The sequence below is a fragment of the Ictalurus punctatus genome, chromosome 5 (assembly GCF_001660625.3).
Source record: "Ictalurus punctatus breed USDA103 chromosome 5, Coco_2.0, whole genome shotgun sequence".
NCBI classification, from domain to species: domain Eukaryota; kingdom Metazoa; phylum Chordata; class Actinopteri; order Siluriformes; family Ictaluridae; genus Ictalurus; species Ictalurus punctatus.
Genome location: NC_030420.2, coordinates 29,087,071 through 29,107,637, shown reverse-complemented (window position 1 = coordinate 29,107,637; position 20,567 = coordinate 29,087,071). Strand labels below are relative to the sequence as shown.

At 39.8% G+C, this 20,567-nt stretch overlaps 1 protein-coding gene across 1 annotated transcript in view; it reads right to left on the bottom strand.

Moving 5' to 3' along the window:
• LOC108264998 (fibrinogen C domain-containing protein 1) overlaps positions 1-20,567 on the bottom strand; it is a 95,652-nt gene that overhangs the window by 22,305 nt on the left and 52,780 nt on the right. Inside the window, exon 7 of the mRNA XM_053680401.1 lies at positions 16,798-16,894. Within this exon, the coding sequence (XP_053536376.1) occupies positions 16,798-16,894 (97 nt within the window). The remainder of the gene's footprint in view (positions 1-16,797; positions 16,895-20,567) is intronic.

Sequence of the window (20,567 nt, the reverse complement as noted above, 5' to 3'; positions counted from 1 at the left end):
GCCGTTTTCCTCCGACCTCTCATCAACAAGGTGTTTCAGCCTGCAGACCCTCTGCTCACAGGACATTTTTATTTGTTTGTTTGTCTCACTATTCTGTGTGAACTCTGGAGACTGTTGTGTGTGGGTAAATCCCAGGAGATCAGCAGTTTCTGAAATACTCAAATCAGCCCATCTGGTAGCAACAACCATGCCACGGTTAAAATCACAGAGATCACAATTTGTCCCCATTCTGATGTGAAAATGAACTGGAGCTCTTGACTTGTATCTGCATGTTTTTTTTTTTTGCATTGCACTGCTGCCACATGATTGGCTGATTAGGTAACTGCATGAATGAAAAAAACACTGACAGGTGAAGTGAATAACTGATGATCTTGGGATATAATGTAAGGTGGGATATATTAGGCAGCACCTGAACAGTCAGTTCTATTCACACATATATATTTTTATATAGTTTATATATATATATATATATATATATATATATATATATATATATATATATATATATATATATATATATATATTGCTAGATTCACGTATGTTTGCTGGTGTCCTTAACAATTACCATAGAAACATACTCCTTGCTCTGGCTGGCTTATATATGAAAGTTCACGTAGCAAGTTACAGCTTACAATAAATACAAATCAAGACAGCATCAAAGCAGCTATACAGATAACACAAAACGCTGTCTAATTCACTAACCTTTTAGAACATCTATAGGCACACACAAACACACACTCATTCGTCCAATTATCCAATCAGGCAATCATGTGGCAGCAGCACAACACATAAAATCCTGCAGAAACAGGTCAAGCGCTTCAGTTAATTTTCAATCAAACATCAGAATGGGGGAAAAGTGTGATCTCAGTGACTTGTGATCTCAGTGACGTGATTCCACGTGATTCCGCATGAAATCATAAGATCCCGTGTCCGTCGGCGCGCATTTTTGTTATGTTAATTCAAATGACCACTCTTTATAACCGTGATGAGCAGAAAAGCATCACAGCATGCACAACACGTACTGCAGAACCCTGAGGCAGATGAGCTACAACAGAAGACAAAACAAAAAACATCCTGTGAGTGGAGGGTCTGCAGTCTGAAACACCTTGATGAGAGAGATCAGAAGAGAATGAGGAGCCGACAGGACGTCTATAGTAACTCCGATAAGCACTCTTTACATTGGGTTCCACTCCTGTCAGCCAAGAACAGGTATCTGAGTCTACTGTGGACACAAAGTTGTTGAAACAATAAGGCGATGTTTGTTCCAATACGGAAATCAATCCTAAACACTGACTGTTTAAATGTTTGAACCTGTGTAAGATTCGAACTTGGACTAAACCATGATAGATATAGCTAACAAACAACGAGGCTGCAGCATTAGTGGTTTTGTTTATTAATCCAGGCTAAGCCTACTGTTTGCAGTAGCTCCCAGCTGACAGTGTCTTGTATTCTCACATCTCCTCAGTTTACCTCAGTTTACCCTTGTCTGCCACTAGAAAGAAGAAGCTGCACATTCTGCCACACTAAAGAGGTGACTGACAGGCTGGTTATTTCCCACTCGTCCTCTCTGTGCGGAAGTATAGCTGCTGAATTTAAAAACCGATTCTGAAGTGTTTTTTTTTTATATATATATTTTTTAAATGCATCTTAACAACGACCTAATTTAACAAGCAAAAGTAACACGAAGTAAACTAAAGTGAACTTAATACTTTGTTTAAAAGTGATACTCTAGGTTCAGCATCCACAGAGGTGGCGATATTGCTGGAGAAAAACATAATTTTACCACAAAAACCCTTGCATGCGATGGGAGCAGGGGTGGGCGATATGACAAAAATATCATAACAGGATTCTCGAAGACGTTCCTATAATAAACGATATGATTAGCTAAATATCATATCGCGATATATACAATTGCTAACAATTTCCCTGCAATGCAGCAGTATTGTATTTTCAAAAAAAAACAAAAAAACAATTTGATATGACACAGGTCAGCCATAACATTAAAACCACTGAGAGGTGAAGTGAATAACACTGGTTATTTCGTTACAGTGGCACCTGTCAAGGGGTGGGATATATTTATTTAAGCAGAGAGTGAACAGTCAGTTCTCAAAGTTGATGTGCTGGAAGCAGGAAAAATGGGCAAGCGTAAGGATCTGAGCAGCTTTAACAAGGGCTGAATTGTGATGGATGGACGATTAGGTCAGAGCATCTCCAAAACGTCAGGGCTTGTGGGGGGTTCCCGGTATGCATTGGTTAGTACCTATGAAAATGGTCCAAGGATGGACAACCGGTGAACCGGCGACAGGGTCATGTGCACCCAAGGCTCACTGATGCGCATGTGGAGTGAAGACTAGCCCGTCTGGTCCAATCCCACAGAGGAGCTACTGTAGTACAGAATGGCTATGATGCGATGATAGAAAGGTGTCAGAACACACAATGCATCACAGCCTGCTGTGTATGAGGCTGCGTAGCTGCAGATAGTCAGAGTGCCCATGCTGACCCCTGTACACCACTGAAAGCACAAACAATGGGCATGTGAGCATCAGAGCTGTTAATGGTAATGGAGCAATGGAAGAAGCTGGCCTGGTCTGATGAATCACGTTTTCTTTTACGTCACGTGGACCGCCGAGTGCATGTGTGTCACTTACCTGGGGAAGAGATGGCACCATGGAGGACCTACACTATATTAAGACAGGTGGTTATGGCTGATCGGTGTATGTATAATGTCTACAAAAATAAATGGATTTTTTTTATACATATATATATTTAAACATTTTTATTTATTAAAAATAAAAAAGGAGAAAAAAAATGAACATTTTACGTTTAAAGATTAAGTAAAAAGTGGAGAAGTGTACTTTTTGGGTGGTTCATCTATAAACACAGCAAGGTTCAAAATACGCAGGTAAATCGTCGGCAATCCCTTAATGATTTTGGCGTGTATGAAGGTGTCTAATTATTTTCCATTATCAAAGCTCATTAATAAATACGCAATTCAGCAAATATAATATGAAAACAAATGAATTATGTAAGACCCTGTAAGCTAGTTGGCCTTTGTTCTGCACTCTGCTTAATTCTGCTGATACAGTATGCTCTAAATTACGTGTGAGTGTTAATAAATAAAGCTGTTCCTTTTTTTAAAAAATAAATAAAAAGCATGTAGATGTTTTGCAGCGGAGCGTCCTGACTCTCAGCTCCGCTCTCCTTTTCTTTCCATGCAACGCAACTGGGTCATTAATTTTTAATCACAGTACTTCATCTGCGTGGCAGGAGACGGTCTGGTACTCATGGGAGAACTTTTGGGAAACGGGTCTTGTGTGCGTAGATGTTCCTCTCACTGTGTTACACAAGAGAGGAGGAGAGGAAAGAGACGATGTCTTAGTGTATAAATACACACACAGCTACTAAACACATACACACAGCTACTACCCGCTATCACTCACACGTCAACTATGCACACACCTCCTGCAGCAATGACACATCTAAACACACACCCAGCTCTCACCTCCTTTGATACCGGGTTTCTGTACTCCCGATAACTGAGTGACAGCTCTTTCCAAAATAAATTGTTGTTGTTTTTTTTTCCACCCATAATACCTACTACACACACTCTCCACATCTCAGCCACTTCTAGCTTCATATTTCCCTCCCGTTTTACAAGAATTGAACATTTTCAACACATGCACTGCAGATTGTTTGCCACCATGTGCTCAACTGTATGCAAATCAGGAGGCGGATGTTGTAATTAGGTCAGCTATCTGTCTTATTTTTCCCGGCTGAAGAAAACAATAAAGGATGTCTCTGCTTCGGTTGTCTTTCTAGCAGTGACGGAGCCTGACACAAGCGCAGTGGCCGTCCTGTCAGCATTTGAACGGGTGGTTCAGGGCTAAGGATAAATCCATCCATGCGAATCCAGGAACAATACTCAAAGGCTATGAATTTAAACAAAGGAAACGAAAAAGCTCAAAGCACATACCGTGTACCAAGATCTCCCTCTCTGTAAGCAGAGACAGAAATCGGGGATCAAGACAAAAGCTAGATGGAATAGCTATCCAGACAGAGTGAAAGTCTCGATCCCATTTGGCTCCAGAGATGCAAAGATATCTGAATCTGCTGAAGTTTTGTTGTGGAAATGTGTGAGCCGAGTGTCAGCAGAAACAAGTTTCGCTCAGCAAGACAAATGGCATTTTTGTGCATTTTTAAGGATTCATATCTAGATCTTAATGAACATGTGTACCTGCATTTGTATCTGTCTGCCTGTTCCCTCACGTGACACTGTCAAACTAAAAATAGGCGGGATCTCACTAAGGCAGGATATTTAATAAAAGTGTGAACAGTGTTTAGCATTCACTTAATTTACACCTCACTTGCAATATATTGTAGGTGTTGACACACTTTTTTTTTTTTTAAATATGTGTTTGCAAGCAATATGGAGCCTTTGGGAAAAAAAAAGGTTTGGCAAAAAAGCTTGAATAAGATCTAGACATATTACATCCGCCTTGTCGGCGTCGTCATGTGACCTACAACTTAAAAGAGCCGACGCTCTGCCTTCTGCTGATTTTGATTCTGACAGCTCTTCCGCACCAGTTCCAATGCCTTATGGGATAGCGTGGTGTCCGTTACTTCCATACTGCAGACTCTCGGTGGAAGCAGTAGGTCATCTGGGTATTTCTCACCTACTGTTTTATGAATGCTGAGAATTCAGACATATAGTGGTGCTTGAAAGTTTGTGAACACTATGAACGTTTTTAAATTTCTACATAAATATGATCTAAAACATCATCGGACTTACACAAAAGTCCTAAAAGTAAATAAAGAGAACACGATTAGACAAATAAAACAAAATATTATACTTGGTCATGTAAATGGAACACTTATATAGCACTTTACATGGGTTCTCATTCACCCACACACTCACACACTCCAATGGCAGCAGAGCTGCCGTGCAAGGCGCTAACTTGCCACCGAGAGCAACTTGGGGTTCAATGTCTTGCCCAAGGACACTTCGGGATGTGGAGTCATGTGGGCCAGGAATCAAACCACCAACCCTACGATTAGTGGACAACCCGCTCTACCACCTGAACCACAGCCGTATTGAGGAAATTGATCCAATATTACATATCTGTATGGCAAAAGTATGTGAAGCTTTGTTTTCAGTATCTGGTTTGACCCCCTTGTGCAGCAATAACTGCGACTAAAAGTTTCCGGTAACTGTTGATCAGTCCTGCACATCGGCTTGGAGGAATTTTAGCCCATTCCTCAGTACAGAACATTGTACTGAGGAATGTTGTTGGTGTGTTTCCTCACATGAACTGCTTGCTTCAGGTCCTTCCAGAACATTTCTATTGGATTAAGGTCAGGACTTTGATTTGGCCATTCCAAAACATTAACTTTATTCTTCCTTAACCGTTCTTTTGTAGAAAGACTTGTGTGCTTAGGATTGTTGTCTTGTTGCATGACCCAGTTTCTCTTGAGATTCAGTTCATGGACAGATATCCTGACATTTTCCTTTATAATTCGCTGGTATAATTCATCGTTCTATCAATGATGGCAAGTCGTCCCAGCCCAGATGCAGCAAAACAGGCCCCAAACGATGATACTACCACCACCATGTTTCACAGATGAGATAAGGTTCTTATGCTGGAATGCAGTGTTTTCCTTTCTACACGGATTGAAAACACCTACCTCTAATTTCACCTTCAAATGAAACTGCTAATCCTACAGGTTCACATACTTTGGACACTCACAGATATGTACTATTGGAACATTTTCCTTAATAAGTAAATGACCAAGTATAATATTTTTGTCTAATTTGTTTAATTGGGTTCTTTTTGTCTACTTTTAGGACTTTTTAAGTTGTTTTAGGTCATATTTATTCAGATATATAGAAAATTCTAAAGGGTTCACAAACTGTTTTTCACCTACTGTGTAGTAAGCCAGTAGGGATATTCGACTTCAGCCTGTGTTTTAAGCCAAGCAAAGCCAAGTCAAGTTTTAAGTCCAAATGAAGGCAAGACTAAGTCAAGATTGAGACTGAAAAACCATCAAGAACTGCTTGAGGCCAAGCAATTTAATTCAACTATTTAGCTTCATTGCATGCATTGCAGCAATGATAAGGCTGTTTTCTAGAAGAAGGATTTATGTCTTGTCAAACTTGCAAAAGAAAAGACAACACAAGCATTATGTTTAGAGCTCTCAAGACCAAGACAAGTCCAAATACAAATGCCCCCAAGTCCAAGTCAAGGACTGCCTACAACCCCACCATTCATACATTTTATTAATCAGTTTCTACTCCAATCAGAAGCTTTCGTAGCCCATAACAGGACACAAACAATGTACAATGTACAATGTAATTCATCCACTGTATAAAATCAGTCAAATTCTTTATTAATTGTTATTCCTAGGTTAATTATATTAATTGTTATTCCTAGACCTTCCACAGAGCTACCAATGACCTTAATATCATGTACTGTAATTTTATTTTGCATTTAAGATCACATTTAAGCTGGAGACCATTAAAGGAAATGGATCTTCCTTGTGTTATCCATAGGAGAAAGATCAGCATTGAGCCTTTCAATACAAATTTATCGTATAATGTGACTTAATATCTGATAACACTAGAAAGAGGCATTATTAATATATTACTAACGTATACTAATTATCCATAATGTGCTGAAATTATTCATCAGCGTTGGTGTTCAGGACATTTTATCAGAGTAAATGCCTATTTATCTCTTCCAGTCTGTACTATACCATCCAGGTGTGCAGGTGTGTTTTGCCCTAGGTAGGATGCCTGAAGGGAGCAAATCAGCCACACACTCATTGTTAAACAATACACCAGCCAGAAAAAAAAAGAGCACAGTAGAGTCTGTGAAAAGGGAAACAAGAACATGAAAGCGCAAACATTCCCCGAGGCAAATTTGTGGACAATACTTCACACTGGCCACTGGGTGTGACGGTGGAGTATTTATGATGGAGTGTGTTTTGTGTTTGATTCCCTCTACAGGTGTACGCTGGAATCCAGCTGTCAGAGGCTAGAGCATGCAGAGAACATTAACGTCCCTTACACTCTGCCAAAATGACTCCGAAAATTACTGCCAATTATTTGGGACGGGGGTAAGTGTGAACACAAGCCAGGGTGAAAATTCTGGGAAGATTAATGCATGAGCTGCTTGGGCGAGACTACAACAATTGCTGGGAAATTGATCTACCGCTGTAGATTCATCCTGATGCACTAAATTCCACCAAATGCATTGTATTTGAGATTTGTTCAATGACAAATCCCGTAAGAGGTCTTTCCAGGAAAATGTAAATTTAAAGTTTTTAATGATATACACATTGTTTATGATCGTGGCCTTCTTAATTGTCTAACCCTTAATGTTCAGTGAAAAAAAAAACACTCAAGATTTTGGACTCAATATGAAATTTCAGTCAGTACGTGAGTACTGTATGTATGTATGTAAATAAATACATACTTGTCTACAACACACAGGCAAAGATAAATAAAAATACAGTAACTATTCACTAGAAATATTCACTGGCTTTTTTCCCACCTTCTCTGAATCTTGTATATTAGATGCCGGAAACATTCCCAGTGTGTGTATTAACACGTTGTGGCAAAAATGTCACACATTGTGCCTCATACAATTGGGTGTGAAATATTATGAAGGTCATTCACAATTGCTGGCTGCTGCATTTTCGGAAAGTAAACAATAGTAAAGTGCCCGAACATGAAACTTCAAAAAAAAAAATGAGCTTCAACAGATACACAAGGGGGCTGACAGAGAAGAGGAGAGAGTAGAATAGCTGGAGGGGAAAAAGAGGGAAGGAAGAGGAAAAAGGGCAGTAAACATGCCTGTCAGCAGAATGAGTCTCATACAGAAAAACTCAATTGGATTTTGGGAGCACAGCGCAGACACGGCAGGGAACGAGGGAGCAAAACCAAATAAGCATGAGAGCAGAGGGAGAGCAAGCTCTGGCACGAGAGATCGCTGACAGTTTTGTGGTGAGACAGGGTCTCCAGCCGTACCACTGTGCCCCAATCTGCCACGTCCTAAGATCCAGGATCCAAATCGGCTGTGCAATGCTTATGTAAGAAACCAATATAGTATTACCAGAGAAATATATCACACAGCCAGCAGCAGAGGCAGAACATGGGCCATCATGGCCTCCTGTGGCACCGTAGTTCATTTCAATGCTATTAAGATGCCGAGTGTCTTAACCGAAGCTCTCTGTAGCATAATGAATCAGCAGGCAGAAGAGGAACAGCCCAGAGGGGACGCCATCTTTTTAACCCGCTTTTTAAAATGCACGCTTTCATTCAGGGAGGCCTCATGAAGCATGGCTAAGCTCAGTGAAATCAGCAGGACTACAGGGTGTGAAGGGAGAAATAAGGGATGAAAGCATTATATTAAGACATAAAGACAACGGGAGAACGAGAACGAGACGGGAAAGGATAACGGATCGAAATGCTACTGGAGTCAGCAGTACTAAATGTGCTGGAAAGGACCAAGAGCAAAAATGGGTAGTAATTAGGTCAGTGCTGCTGCTAAAACAGATTTGGAGAAACAAAACCGAACTAAAGGTGGCACCGTGTCTCAGCGTGTAGCATTGCTGCCTCATAGCTCCATGGTCCCTGGTTCAAGCCTAAGCTTGGGTGACTCCTAAGCTCTATGTGGAGTTTTACATGTTCTCCTCATCTTCACAAGGTTTTCTCTAGGTTCTCAGGGTTCTTCCTACTGTCCAAAAACATGCCAGTAGGTGGACTGGCCATGTTAAATTTGTCACAAGTGTGGATCAGTGTGTGAATAAGTGTGTGCATGCTGCCCTGACATGGACTGCCATCCCATCTCATGACTCGCACCCAGTATTTCCAAGATACCAAGATAAAGCGGTTACTGAAAAGTTCGAAACTCAAATAATCACACCTTCTAGTATTTTTCCACAGACTCCTCCCACCTTCACAGTCATCTGTTCTGAAAATCCCACACCTCACACGATACAATCAAGCTCCACTCCATGTGTCCTTAGCACACTACTTTGAAAGGAAATGAAAGGTAAAGAGGAGGCAGACGAAACACTGAAATGCAAATCCTACTCCCAGATGTTGTTGGTGAATTCCCCCTGGGAGAGTGAGATTGAGACTGATTATTTATAGTATTACAAATTCAGTCATTTATTATTAGATTGCGCCGAGCATCTGCAATACAAGTCCTAGAGAAATGATAATGTATGAAAACAAGTTCGTTAATGTAAACCTGTGATTTGCCTTGCAGCTGGAACTACTTCCAGAGCTGCTGTTATAGAATGAATCGACACCTTCTGCCCAATCAGAACGGAGAACTCAAATGTGTTGCGGTACAATCAACAATAAGACATGACTACTCAACTGACACCAAAAGAGCTCTCACACCAAACTTCCTTACTAAACTTTTCTCTCCAGCATTACAGCGTTTAACCTTAGAACCGTTTCAGAAGGTGATACACTACAGCTCCGTTCTGTCACTCAAAGCTCCACAGAGGTGATGACTCAGTGTTCTGACCTCGCACACCATCACTGGGTTTATCAGACAAGCAAAGGCTGTTTCTGTGAGATTGTGGATTTAAGGTGCTCTAGTTTTGATGATTCAGGACTGGGCTGGATTTCAGGAGTGCAGTACCCGGTATCAGGTAAACATCATTAAGGACTTCTTTCCAAAAATACTTCAGGAGATACAAGTTTAATAGAATGTTCTGGCATTGTAATGTTTTTTTTTTTTTTTCCAAGCATATACGCTTGAAAGAATTTTCATCTAGCACCCTAAAGAAGTGAAAAACCCTTAACTAGAAAAGGGTTTTATAAAAAGTACAATCTTAGAAAAAAATACTAAAATGAACTCTAGAAATTTTATTCACCCTGTTGCTCTGGTAGCTCCTTCAAAGTTTAAAAGGTCTACAACAGACTGTTCCTCTTTCAGAGATGGTTCTCAGTAGAAACTTTGAGGCAGGGTCTTTTTTGTTGTTGTTGAAAGGTTTATAACAAGTAGTCACTTAGGGACCACCAGGGGGACTCATGAGTTTTAAAATAAATATGAAAAAAAAAAAAAATGATGGATTATGTATCAGACAGTTACAGGTGGCCCCCATGTGGTGTGAAAACAATACAAACTGCAATTTACGCGACTAAATAGAGAAACTAACACAGGTAACATGTCATTAATGCTAATTAATTGGATTTTTGTTCATTTAGCTAGCTGGCTAGTATCTGAATTAAAAAGTGTTAGGCTAACACATATCAAGTTACTAGCTAGCACACATTCTTACTAGCTATGACAACTTATCATGGCTTGTTTACTCAACTCCAGTTATTCTAAGAACTATAGCAACTCTATCACTATCACATCCAATGAAGAAGTTCAAACCTTTCCTCATGCTAAGTAGATTAATGGTCTAGTGGTCATATTTCATCTTCTATAAGGAGATATTTGGGGTGGAGGGGAGGGGGGCTTTTACTTCCTTGTGTACACAGTTCTTGTTCAGTTGTTTTTATTTTATTGTTTACTAAACAATCAAAGATATTGAAGTGTGTAAGTGAATATGACTGGCATGGGTGGGGTGTCACATAGAGCTCTATAATGTTTCAAAATGGCCCTTTGATGGACATTTAATGGAAGCTAGAGTTGGTGAACATCCAAATATCCACCAAAGAACACTTTCTGCACCATCTGAACAGTTCGACACATTTGCTCAGAGGAAAGAAAATCGATATCGATAACATAATCACTTATACAATATATGGCCAAAAGTTTGTGGACACCCGATGGTAACAATCATATGTGCTTTTGGACATCCCATCCCAGACTTAGCCTCTCTCTGCTGTTACAATAACCTCCACTCTTCTGGGAAGGCACTTCGTTTTCGAGTGTGGCTGTGGTCAGTTTGTGCTCAGTCAGCCACAAGAGCATTAGGGAGGTCAGGCACTTATGTTGGGCGAGGAGGCCTAGGGTGCAGTCAGGGGCAGTGTCATGCTGGAACAGGTTTGGGCCTCTTCAATCCAGTGAAAAAAAATTGTAATGCTACAGCAGACAAAGACATTATATACAATCGTGTGCTTCCAACTTTGTGGCAACAGTTTAGGGAAGAACCACATATGAGTGTGATGGTAAGGTGTCCACAAACTTTTGGCAACATAGTGTTCTATCTTATAAGCAAAGGTCAGTTTTCTTGCTCTTTTATCAGTACCGGAAAAAGAAAAAAAACTTGGAATCTGTATCATAACGAGGGCTGGATTTGTAGATTCCCCTCATACGCCTAGTTTCATAATACTATATACGTGTGTGTGTGTGTGTGTGTGTGTGTGTGTGTGTGTGTGTGTGTGTGTGTGTGTGTGGTACATGTGTGGGTATGTAAGCTAGGAAAATGAGCTATTAATGAGCACATTAGTTTTGTGTGAGCACTGTATTTGGGAAAGAGAGTGAGAATATATACTAAAATACAATGATTCGCTTCAAAAATTACTGATAAAAGCCCAAGTTTATTTATATTTCTCTGATAGGAGGACTGTGAGTAGATGTGATGATGCACAACAAAGGGGGAATTATAGCATGGCAATTCAAGCCCACTCCTTTGATGACATAAGCTACATTAATATTTATATCTCTATTATAATGAATTGCCTCATTGCTAATGAGCTGCTATGACGATTTGAATATTCACCCTAAGCACTGGCAAAGTTTCTGCAGTGTTATAAAAGTTCCTTGTTTTAATTTGTCAGAGATGGGATGCATGTGTCTCTCTCTTTCTCCTTCGCTGTCTTTGCTGAAGGCCCTGTGGCCTGCGCTCTCTCTCTCTCTCTCTCTCTCTCTCTCTCTCTCTCTCTTTCCCTCGATCACCCTGATGCCTGTGTACTGTTTATGCGTTTTATTTTTTCCCCCCTCCAACTCATCTCTCTGGACCCATAGGTTAATTGCGCTCAAGTTCCTCATGTCTTATTGATTAGTAAATGGTTGAGAGTTTCATGCTAATCTTCATCGACAGCAGTGGTGTCCCGGAGCTCCATTATCAGACAGATCTGCTAGGTTCTTCAGTCCACAGAAAAAGGGCATCACTTGGCATCCAGACAAACCCACCGACATTGGTTTTAGGCCCAGACTTCAGGTCAGTGCTACAGGCAAGGCTTCTTTATAGTGCAGGAGCCAGAATAATCCACCATGGGAAATGTCATTCCTCTTCTCATAAAGATCATCAATCTCAGGAAGATCACATTCACTGAGCGACAGGCCTGTCATTCCACATTACTGGACATGATTACACACATGGTCAAAGGCACACACTCTTGCACTGAACAGCAAAATAAATAAGACTCCAGATTTGCCTCTAAACTAGTGTTGTCAGCTAGAGGTGTTTAAGAATGAAATATGAGGATGCATGCTGTTATAGGAAAACAATCAACAACAGAACGATGTGATGTGGACTGACAGGAAGTGGAGTTACTGTTACCACTCCGAAGGAGGTTATTTCCCACGAACAGTACATCCCGAAGAGTTTATTTTCTATTATATCACAGAAATGACTACAAGACTACAATAATGACATATTAACGAATGACATGTTGTATCATTTAACAGTTTATTGTTACACTGAATGTTGTTCACGAAACAAATTCGTTCCTGTTATATACAGGATAAGATTTGTGCAAAACTATTGAATGTAACTTTCCAAGAAACGAACAAAAATATAGAAAAAACACTCAGTGAACTCGGTGGCAAAAATTTAACATGGTCTTCAAATAAACAGAATTCTGTGTTAACAGTTGTCTAAGCGTCGCCTACACTAATCATGGTTTATGAATGCGTGGCCACAGTTTTCGTTTACGCTCCGCAAGTTTATATTCGCCATTCTGGCATCGATCAGTTGTGTGGGCGGGGCTTAACGGTGCTTTACTCTAATTGGCTAGTGAGATTCAGATCGAAAGCTCCCTGACCAGAAGTCCAGAAGACCAGACTTCAGTGGCACAAATTTTGGATAGCGTTCTCGATGCGCTTCTCTGTATAGTTCTAGTGTTTGCACCGCCTTACTTAGGCAGTATATTCGTTTGGAATTAATATCTGAGGTTTGAGTAGTCTCATACGACTATTTTTTCAAGATGAGCTCTCAGGAGTAGCATTCGCGTCGTCGTGATCATCAATGTCATCATCCTCCTCATCCTCAGATGGACACTCGAGCTGTCAATCCAAATCTCACTAGCCAATGAGAATAAATCGCAGTGTGTTAAGCCCCGCCCACACATGAGATTTGTGCCAGAATGGTAAACGTAAATTTGTGGAGAGTAAGCACAAAGTTTGAAAGCCTAAAAAAAAAAAAAAAAAAACCTCTGGCAGCGCATTCATATACATTGATTAGCGAAAACGAATCTTAGAAAACTATTAAAAAAGAATGCTGTTAATTTGAAGACCATGTTAATTTTTTGCCACTGACGTCATTGTTTTTAGTTTCAGAGTGTTTCTTTTCTTTCTTTCTCGTTGTATATTTCTGTTCATTTCATGAAAAATTACGTTCAATACTTTTGGCACAAATTTAATCCCATAATTATCACCGCTATGAACTCTCATTCCCTCACCAGCTGCTCTTTTTTCTCTCTTTCTTGAATTGAATAAGACAGTTTGTCATGTTAACGAGATAACAAAAAAGAGCATAGCTCTCTGTCTTAAAGACTTTCTGGCTGTGAAAAACTTACTGACACTGTGGAGTGTCTCTTTCCGTGAACCTTAATTAAACAACTTTTTACAGAAATCCTCACCATAGCAACGATTAAACGTTTTTCTTTCAAATTTGAACATTTGGTTATTATTAGACATGATCTGGCACATCCACATTACACGACCATGTATAAGTTGTTATTATAGAAATGATAACGTATTACTATAACAAGCGCATTAACGTGTAATAACTTGTGCATTAACCCCACAATTTGTGATTTGAACTGCAGTAAGCACTACTGCCATCTGTAATAAAAAGTTCATCGATATCTCCTGACCAAGCGGTATTGCGAAATCAATAACGCTGTGTTATAAGTCAATGTGAATCACTTTGACGAACGCTCTCCATCTTCTGACGCTGATAAAGTAAAAGAGACCTTTCAGTAAATAAATAAATAAATAAAAAGCCATTTATCTTCTTTATGTTGGAAGGAAAAAGAAAAGAAAAGGTCCACCGTATGCACACAGAAAGACACCCCCACTTACACACATACTGCATATACACATCAGTCAGTATAAAGAGCACATATATGTTCGTTTCTATAGAAAACTATTCCTGTAGCTATGAGACACATTGGGTGGTGGTAGATTAGTGGTTAAGACACTGGACAGATCAGAAGGTCAGAAGGTGAGTTCAAATCCCTGTACTGTCAAGCTGCCACTGTTGGGCCCTTGATCAACTGCTCGGTTGTATAAATGAGACGCTCTGAATAAGGGCATCTGCCAAATGCCATAAAAGTCATGTAAATGGACTGTTATTGTTGCATCTCTTTTCAAGAGAATCTATGTGAACTCCACCCTCTGAATCCATCATCAACTCTGTCACGACGCAGTGGAAAAGAATACCTCCCTCCAAATGTTTCGCTGTAAATGTTCTGCCAATAAACCCTGTAAGCTGTAGCCAGAAATTAATCTCCGGCATGATAAGGAAATATACTGAATAAAATCACTCTGCACAATTAAATTGATAAGTGTGACATGCACATGCATCTTGGGTGGATGCCAGACAGTAGTAGAAGCGGTGTCAAGTAAGACATGTCATTTTTACATGCATTTAATCATCTGTATACAGTATGTTTTATGTTAACCAACTCCACCGCCGCCGCCTATCCCCCCCCCCTTGCTAAGCCTCTGCAAGGAAGAATTAGATTTTAAAAAAAAAAAAAAAAAAAAAGGCATTACAGTCTCTCTCCCTGTAGGATATTATTGCACAGGTCAGCAGTTTTGAAAGAAATATGTCGTTAATTCAGGACCTCCCTTCGCATTAATACCGGTGGAGCAGCGCTGGTGTGGTTTTTGCAAGAGGATCACTTCCTGATAACGCTCTCTCCTCTGTATTTTATCTCTCCTCATTATAATCTCAGTCTGTTCCTGCTCAAGTTGACCCAGTAACTCTTCCTGTCTTCCCTACATCTACATCCCAACAAATCTCGGTAAGTGCTCAGATCTCTGAGCTGCCGTATGCCAGTAATTATGAAAAGGCATCCCACCATTTAAATATTAACTAAATTACCTCGTGGACATACAGTAAGCGTTCTGGTTTAGGGAAAAATGGAGGACATTTTGACATGTACATTCTAAAAAATACTGGACTATTTTTTCTACCAAATGCTGGTTTGAACCTGTTGGTTCATTTGATTGGGATATTAGCGCAGTGTTGGATGGAAACACTGGTTAGGTGACTGGCTCAGCCTCAGACCTTGTCCATATGGGTATTTATGAAAATGTAGTTTTTAACCTCACATGCTCACATGAGCATGTCAGGCCAGGGTGGTAACATCTAAAAAAAACCAACCAAACAAACAAACAAACAAAAAAAAACAATTAAAAAACATGCAAAGAACGCATGCTTTCCTACCATATAATAACTAATTAAAAACTGCAACAGGCATGTGTAGGTTGATGGTGTAACGTCAGCCTTTCCAGAAACGTTTTTCACATCCACATGAAAAAGAAAAGAATTTTTACATTTCTCCACCCTTAAGGGCATTTTATTGACCCAAAATGCTGTTCTCATGTGGACAGGAGAACAAAGCAGAGAGAAAATACCACAACGCCTCAGCGCCACTGAAGGCAATGCGGATACAGACCACCCCTCCCCCTCTCCTACATCTTTACCTCAGGTGTACTGAAATGAGCCATTTTCTCTGTGGCACACTCTTACTAAGAATAAAGCTCCAATTCAAGTGGAAAACTAGCACAATTTCCTAATAAAACAAAGGTTTGTATCCACTTTTTAAACTAGAAAGTCATTTTAAAAGAGTTAAAACTGCAAAATCCTATTTCATAAGCTAGCACTGTTTGCCTAGTTGCTTAGCTAGCGAGAGTATGCCTTCTTGGTAGTTAGCAGGGTTGCCAAAATGTAAAAAACATTCCCCGTCAATAAGAAAGCTAGCACCCAGGCTTGTTAGCTAACTTTTCTTGTATTAGCAACAAAGATTATAGGCATAAACATTTGAGTACATCGAAATTATTTTAGAAATCCTGTCAGGTTAGCTCATATTTTGCTAGCTGACTAGCATGAACAGTGAAGCTTTATGGTCAGCTGAATGAATGAATGAATGATACATGACTTTTTAAACATCGTGTCATTTCAACACCTAAGAAATACTGTTACTTTATTTTATTTTTTTTTTTTAAAAAAACCTCAATATATGCTTCGTTACTACAGGTTTGTAAACTTCTACTTTTTCACTGAATTATGTTGTCGAAAAACAGCTTCCTTGTCTTCTCTGTGAGGAAAATTATAGATAATATTTCCCCAAACTTTCTTTTCAGAAACGGTTTACTTCTAACCGCCGAATGTTTATCTGACTTTGAAGCAATTACCAACTTCAACATATTGTTAACTGCTCAGCGGGGAAGCAAAAAAAATCCGCTCCACAAGCTTTTGCAGTTCTCTGCTAACATGATCACTTCATCTGTAAAAGCTCTGGCTTGCTCGTATACAATAATATTGTTTATTAAAATACCATCATGATAACAATACATGGAAAAAAACACACACAAAAAAAAAAAAAAAAAATGACGGGAAATGGAAATAATTCCTGAAAGCTGGACTTACCAAGCCAGTGTTCTCCTGTAATCTTACCAAATCCCTCTTGATACGCGGCCCATTCCCTGTAGAAGTTCACAGAGCCATCTTCTCTGCGCTGGAACACCTGGAGCACGGACATATGAAAATTAAGGTATAACATTTCTGCTTGAAGATTTGAAGGATAAAGTTGTCATCACACAAATAGCTATATACATTGTAATATATATGATAATAAACACTGAATCAGTAATCAGTGTACTGTATGTTAGGCAATAAGAGTTTGCTTGTCGACAGAAACATTTAACACTCTGTTCTCTATTTATGACCGATTTTTATAACCCCCCCCCCCCCCCCCCCCCCTACCACATTACCACAGTAATCCCACCCCACCCCCCATCGCGAGATACTGATTCCAATAGATTTTATACAGTTAGATATTTGACGTTTATTCATACAGTATCTAACTTGAGTGAAACTATTTGTGTGCAATAACAATCCAACTTTTTTTTAACTGCACCTATACAGTAGTACGATGAGGAGACCAAAGCACCAGCCGTTATTATACTCTATCATTGCTCTCTTCTGTTCCTCTCGGGGCAAAAAATAAAAAATAGAAATGCTGAGTCTTTAGAAAACCAATCCAGTGTCATGCTCTAGCCCCTCTGCCTGACCAAGCACACCCTCTGTTTTTGCCAAAAGCAAAACCTAAGAAATCTATGTCTATATTTGATGTCTATGCTTCATAGTCAATAAAATACCCTACACTATAGGGCCAAAATTCTGTGGACACCTGACCACCACACCCACATATGGGCCTTAGCAAAATGTTGCCACAAAGTTGGAATCACACCGCTGTATAAGATGTATGCTGTAGCATTACAATTAACCTTCACTGGATCTCTGCACAAAGTGAGGTCCATGAAGACATGATTTACCAAATTTGGACTGGAGGAACTCGAGTGTCCTGCACAGAACCCTGACCTCGACCCCATTGAACACCTTTGGGATGAACTGGAACACTGTATCATCGCCCGACATCAATACCTGTCCTCACTAATGCTCTTGTGGCTGAATGGGCAAATCCTCACAGCCCCGCTCCAAAATCTAGTGGAACACCTTCCCAGAAGGGTGGAGATTATTATAAGAGCAAAAAAACGGACTAAATCTAGAATGGGATGTTCAAAAAGCACATAAGGATGTGATGGTTTTGTCCGTATAGGGTATTACATGACATGATGTCCTTTCATGAGTTGCCAAAAAAAAAAGGTTTTGGGGCTTTGTAAGTAAATTGGTGTGAAGGTAAGACCTCATCAGAATTTAAAGTGTAATTCAGGCACTAATTGACTGCTGATGCCCTTTAAGAAAATTAATCAAGCAAGCAGTGGATCAATGACTGCTGAAAGTACCAGAAATGGGGGGAAAAAAACCCTGGATAGTAACATAAAGAAGGCAAGGGCATGTGCTCAGCATTGCTCCGTCAGGACGAGAACACGCATTCGGACACACATCTATACACACAAACGCATCAGGGAACTATATAAATTGAATCCACAATGATGTCGACACATCCTCTGGCCTGAATTCGAAATCATAATATTGTCTCCGTGGGTGTGTTTGTCAGCGATCAACAGCCTCCTACTGCAAGAAACGGTTTGTGCTTCAGTATAAGCTTGTTACGGTGGTTTAGCTGTTACTGAAGGCATACGGTTCGTGTGGACGTATAGTGTAGAACCCGGATCCAACAGTGAGGCCTGGGAGCTGCACCTTTCAAGCGTCTTGGAAAGCACAGCACTTCTCTCGAGACAGCATGCGAGAGCTCCATGCAGGTGCTCGGGGCTGCATTTAAAATGAATAGCTGTGGCTCGCCTCAGAATAAACCCTCTCTTTCAATCCTCCTCCAATCCACAAAGGAACCAAAGAGAATTTAATTATTCAGCATAATCTCTGTAACTACTTACCGAGTCACCTTTCAGAAGCAAGAGCTCTAAATCTTTATTGCACCATGAGGACAAACCTATTAAAATACAGCGAAATTTGTGTGTTTTAATAAATATTTCACAAGGATATTCCCACTAGGGCAGCACGGACTGGCTTTCGTTTAAAAAGCGATAATACGTTCAATTGAAAAGAGAATGTATTGCCCGGCACGAGCGAGCACTCCTGTGGTAGAGATGATTGGCTGTGAATAAAGGGTGTAGCTTTGGGTAACATCTCCCCAGCAAACTTGCTGAACTTATCGTCTCATACGCAGGGTAAACGGGGAAAAAACATACATTATAATGGCATTAGATGGAGTGGGAGTGTTTGTGTGATATTTCCTTCCTCATGTTTCTCTTCATATCCACCATGTGCTGGCAGCGGAGCACACAATAGCTGACACTAGTCCTTCAGCTCAGATGAGCTTCAGCAGCAGATTACACTGCGTTGCCAAGTACTCCCGTTCACTTTTGTCTACTTTTGTCACGTTTGGCTTTAACATCGAGGGACAACTTTGTTGAATTACAGAATAATGGTTGTAGGAAGTTTGGTCTGAGTGTGTGGATACTGCACAGTAAATATGTGTGCGTGTGTTTAACCGCTTCATAGTTCTTTTAATTCTAATGTTTGTCCTGTTTATAGTTCCTTTTTTTTGTTGTTGTTGTTTGTTTATTCTCTTTTTTAAGTAAGATTAATTAAAGCAAAGAGCATGACGTCATCACAGGAAAGTGTGGTCTTAATGTGATCAAATAAATTGTTCCATAAATCATTTCATTCATTATTAATAATGTTCACAAAACAGTACTGCAAACTGCTAAGGTCTGGTTGCTAAGCAACATACAAGGGCAAAAATTATGTACAGAGCAATGGCTTAAGTGTATATCGAGGCTCAGCCAAGAAGCTTTTAGAACCAAAACAATCCATTTTTATAATGCATGTCATGAAATATTTGCTAATTAATACATTAAGTATAAGTGAAGCATAAATTAAGACTTTTAAGTAGTTTAAGTAATACATATTGTAAACGTTGATAATGGTATATGGAAATAATATGTTCGTTATCGTTACTGTAATTAGTTTTAACTGCATTAACCATTTAGTAATGTTTAATGTCAGTCCCGTGAGGATTTCGCCATTTTGCGATCGCAGAAATGAACGCAAAATCAAACAAACTCCGTAATATTCTGAGGTGCTTGTAGTTTCTCAGAATTACCCCGGATTTTCCGCAGATTTGCCCCGAGACGCTTCATGTGACGTCATCACAACGCACATTCAGCTAAAGCCCTCTTCGAGTCGAACGTGAGTACAGCAAAAAGGTCTCATTTGCCAGCAAACATCACTGTGAAAAACCGTGAAAAACAGTTTCGTGCAAGTGTAATGGGAATACTATGAGGATTACATTTTTTTTTTCATTTAAAAGCAAAGAAATTAATATTTTGACATAACACAATATTGACAGCTGCTTGGTTATAGTTCCGGTCGTCTCTTGCCAGTCGTGGGTCACATGAGCAACCTCCTGGTGCATGTGCAAATAACTTTGGGTAGAAATGAACACAAATTGTTCTCTGAAATGTTTTTGTTAGGATGTCCATACGTCCTCTTTTTCCCGGACATGTCCTCTTTTTCAGACCTTAAAAAAGCGTCCGGCCGGGATTTCTAATTTTGAGAAGATGTCCAGGATTCGGCTTTAGCTTCGTTATGATGAGGCTGCACCAGACATCATTTCTTTTGGGCGTTATTGGGCAATAGTAGGTTTGGTTTCATATCACTGCCAACCAAGAACAAAAGGTGAAAAAAAAACAAGCCCTGCAGCAAAAACG